General features: G+C 55.1%; 1 protein-coding gene across 1 annotated transcript in view; it reads left to right on the top strand.

Moving 5' to 3' along the window:
- The first annotated feature begins 1,272 nt into the window (after nt 1-1,272).
- CAT (catalase) overlaps nt 1,273-1,843 on the top strand; it is a 19,516-nt gene continuing 18,945 nt past the window's right edge. The window contains exon 1 of the mRNA XM_010563657.1: nt 1,273-1,531. Within this exon, the coding sequence (XP_010561959.1) occupies nt 1,466-1,531 (66 nt within the window). The 5' untranslated portion in view covers nt 1,273-1,465. The remainder of the gene's footprint in view (nt 1,532-1,843) is intronic.

The following is a 1,843-nucleotide window of genomic DNA, read 5'->3' as shown; positions in this document are numbered from 1 at the left end:
TAAAAAAAAAGGGGGGGGGGGGGGGGGGGGCAAACCACCCCCCACACAAAACTTGCTGGCTCAGTTTCTTTTATAAGCCAGTACTCCTGCAAAACACATTTGGGCAATTTCTGTTTGTTTGGACAGGTCTCCTATCTGCTATGATTACGCCAAGTCATTGCCATTAGGGAACAGCTAATAAGAGGAAAGGTATATATATTCTAGTTTTCTAATACATAGTTTTCTAGCATGTATATGTAGTCTTATCCACCTGTCTGAGTCCAAGAACCCCATACAGAAGTATGTGCCATGAAGGGCAAGTCCACAGAATAACTGGTAGATACAGATCTTCACCTACCTTTCAAGTTCCCAATGTCATGTAAACTAATAGTTTAAGATAGATTATTCCTGTTGCTGAAAGGTTTTTGCCTCAGAAATAGGAAAAATAACCGTCTGTTAACCACTTTTATCACCTGTCACTCATCCTTTAGGCACAAAGCCAGATGACCTCCCCCAGAGTGATGGATGTTACAGCACAAGGGATGGACCTGTGGGCTGTAGTGCAGAAAACTCAGCACACAGACGGCGCTTTAAGGAGCAGAACTCCAGCTGCCTAACGGGAGAACTGTATTTAGCTCATTATTTGTCGGTATAACCCAGGGAGTTTTATTATTATTCTTAACCAGAAGTGGATGGGGTTTAGGTTACAAATTCAGGCCTCCAAAAAAATACTGTTTACGATCGGGCGCATATGAATTATGACCAATGTTAATGTACCACCTGTGCCTCATTTGAGGTACAGATAGAAGAACGAACATTTAACTATACACTTGGTCACTTTGATTTTGCAATTTAAAACATATTTTCCCCCTTAAACAAACCCTGCCTCTGAAACTCCCGAAGTAATTGCAGTTTTCGCAGTGCCCTCATCCTGTAATTTCCTACGCCGCGAAATAACTTCTCCCCCATCCGCAGCTTCAGAAAGTTCCGACATCTCAAAACTGAAAACACGCACCAAAAATCAAGTGATTTACACACCTCCGCGCAGCTAATCACACACACTCAAACCCCAGTAACGAGGGAACGCTGACAACCCCGCGCTCCCCTCACGCCGTCCCCCTCAAGCTGAGGCGACCTGTTGCCGCCGGCACCCGCCTCCCGCCTTCACAAGGCCTGATTGACGCTCCTCTCACCCATTCGCAGCTGGCGCTGCCCGCTGGGCGCAGAGCTATTGGCCGAGGAGGTAGCGGGGGGCGGGCGCAGCGTTGTGGGAGGGAGGGGGGTGGAAGCCGTAGGTGCGGTAACTCCCGCTACCTCCAGCTGCTGCTGCAGGGCGCGGGGCGGCGGCGGTTCCCTACGGGGTGACCTCTCCGGTGCTGTCTCCTCGCTGGTTAGCGATCACGGTCCCGCCGGGCCACCCCGCTTTTGCTTCTCTTCTCCCCACCTCACCCTTCCAGCCTTTTGGGGGGTCGCCTAAGCTTGCAAAATGGCTGACGGTCGGGACGACGCCTCGGATCAGCTGAAGCAGTGGCGGAGCCAGAGGGTCTCTCAGGTACCCGCCGGGGCTCCGCGGGGAGGGCCTCCCGCCGTACGGTGGGAGGTCTGAGGGGCTGCGCCCTTGGGCCCCGCTCTCCGTCCGGCCCGGCTGGCTGAGGCGGTAACGGTCCGGCGCGCTGTGGTGGTGGGGGGGGACATGGCGGAGGGACGGTGGGCCCGCGGGCGGGGAGAGGCTGGGCCCCGGTGCTGGAGGACGCAGAGCCCGGGGCGTTCCTCCGGCCTGGGTGGAAACCAGCCCGGAGGGAGCAGGGGCTTGGGGTGAAAGGGGGGGGGACGCAGGCCGGGTTATCCCGCGGGGCAGCGGCGG

This window comes from Haliaeetus leucocephalus, unplaced genomic scaffold, assembly GCF_000737465.1.
Source record: "Haliaeetus leucocephalus isolate CR32 unplaced genomic scaffold, Haliaeetus_leucocephalus-4.0 Scaffold173, whole genome shotgun sequence".
Taxonomy (NCBI): domain Eukaryota; kingdom Metazoa; phylum Chordata; class Aves; order Accipitriformes; family Accipitridae; genus Haliaeetus; species Haliaeetus leucocephalus.
This window is presented reverse-complemented; position numbering and strand designations above follow the sequence as displayed.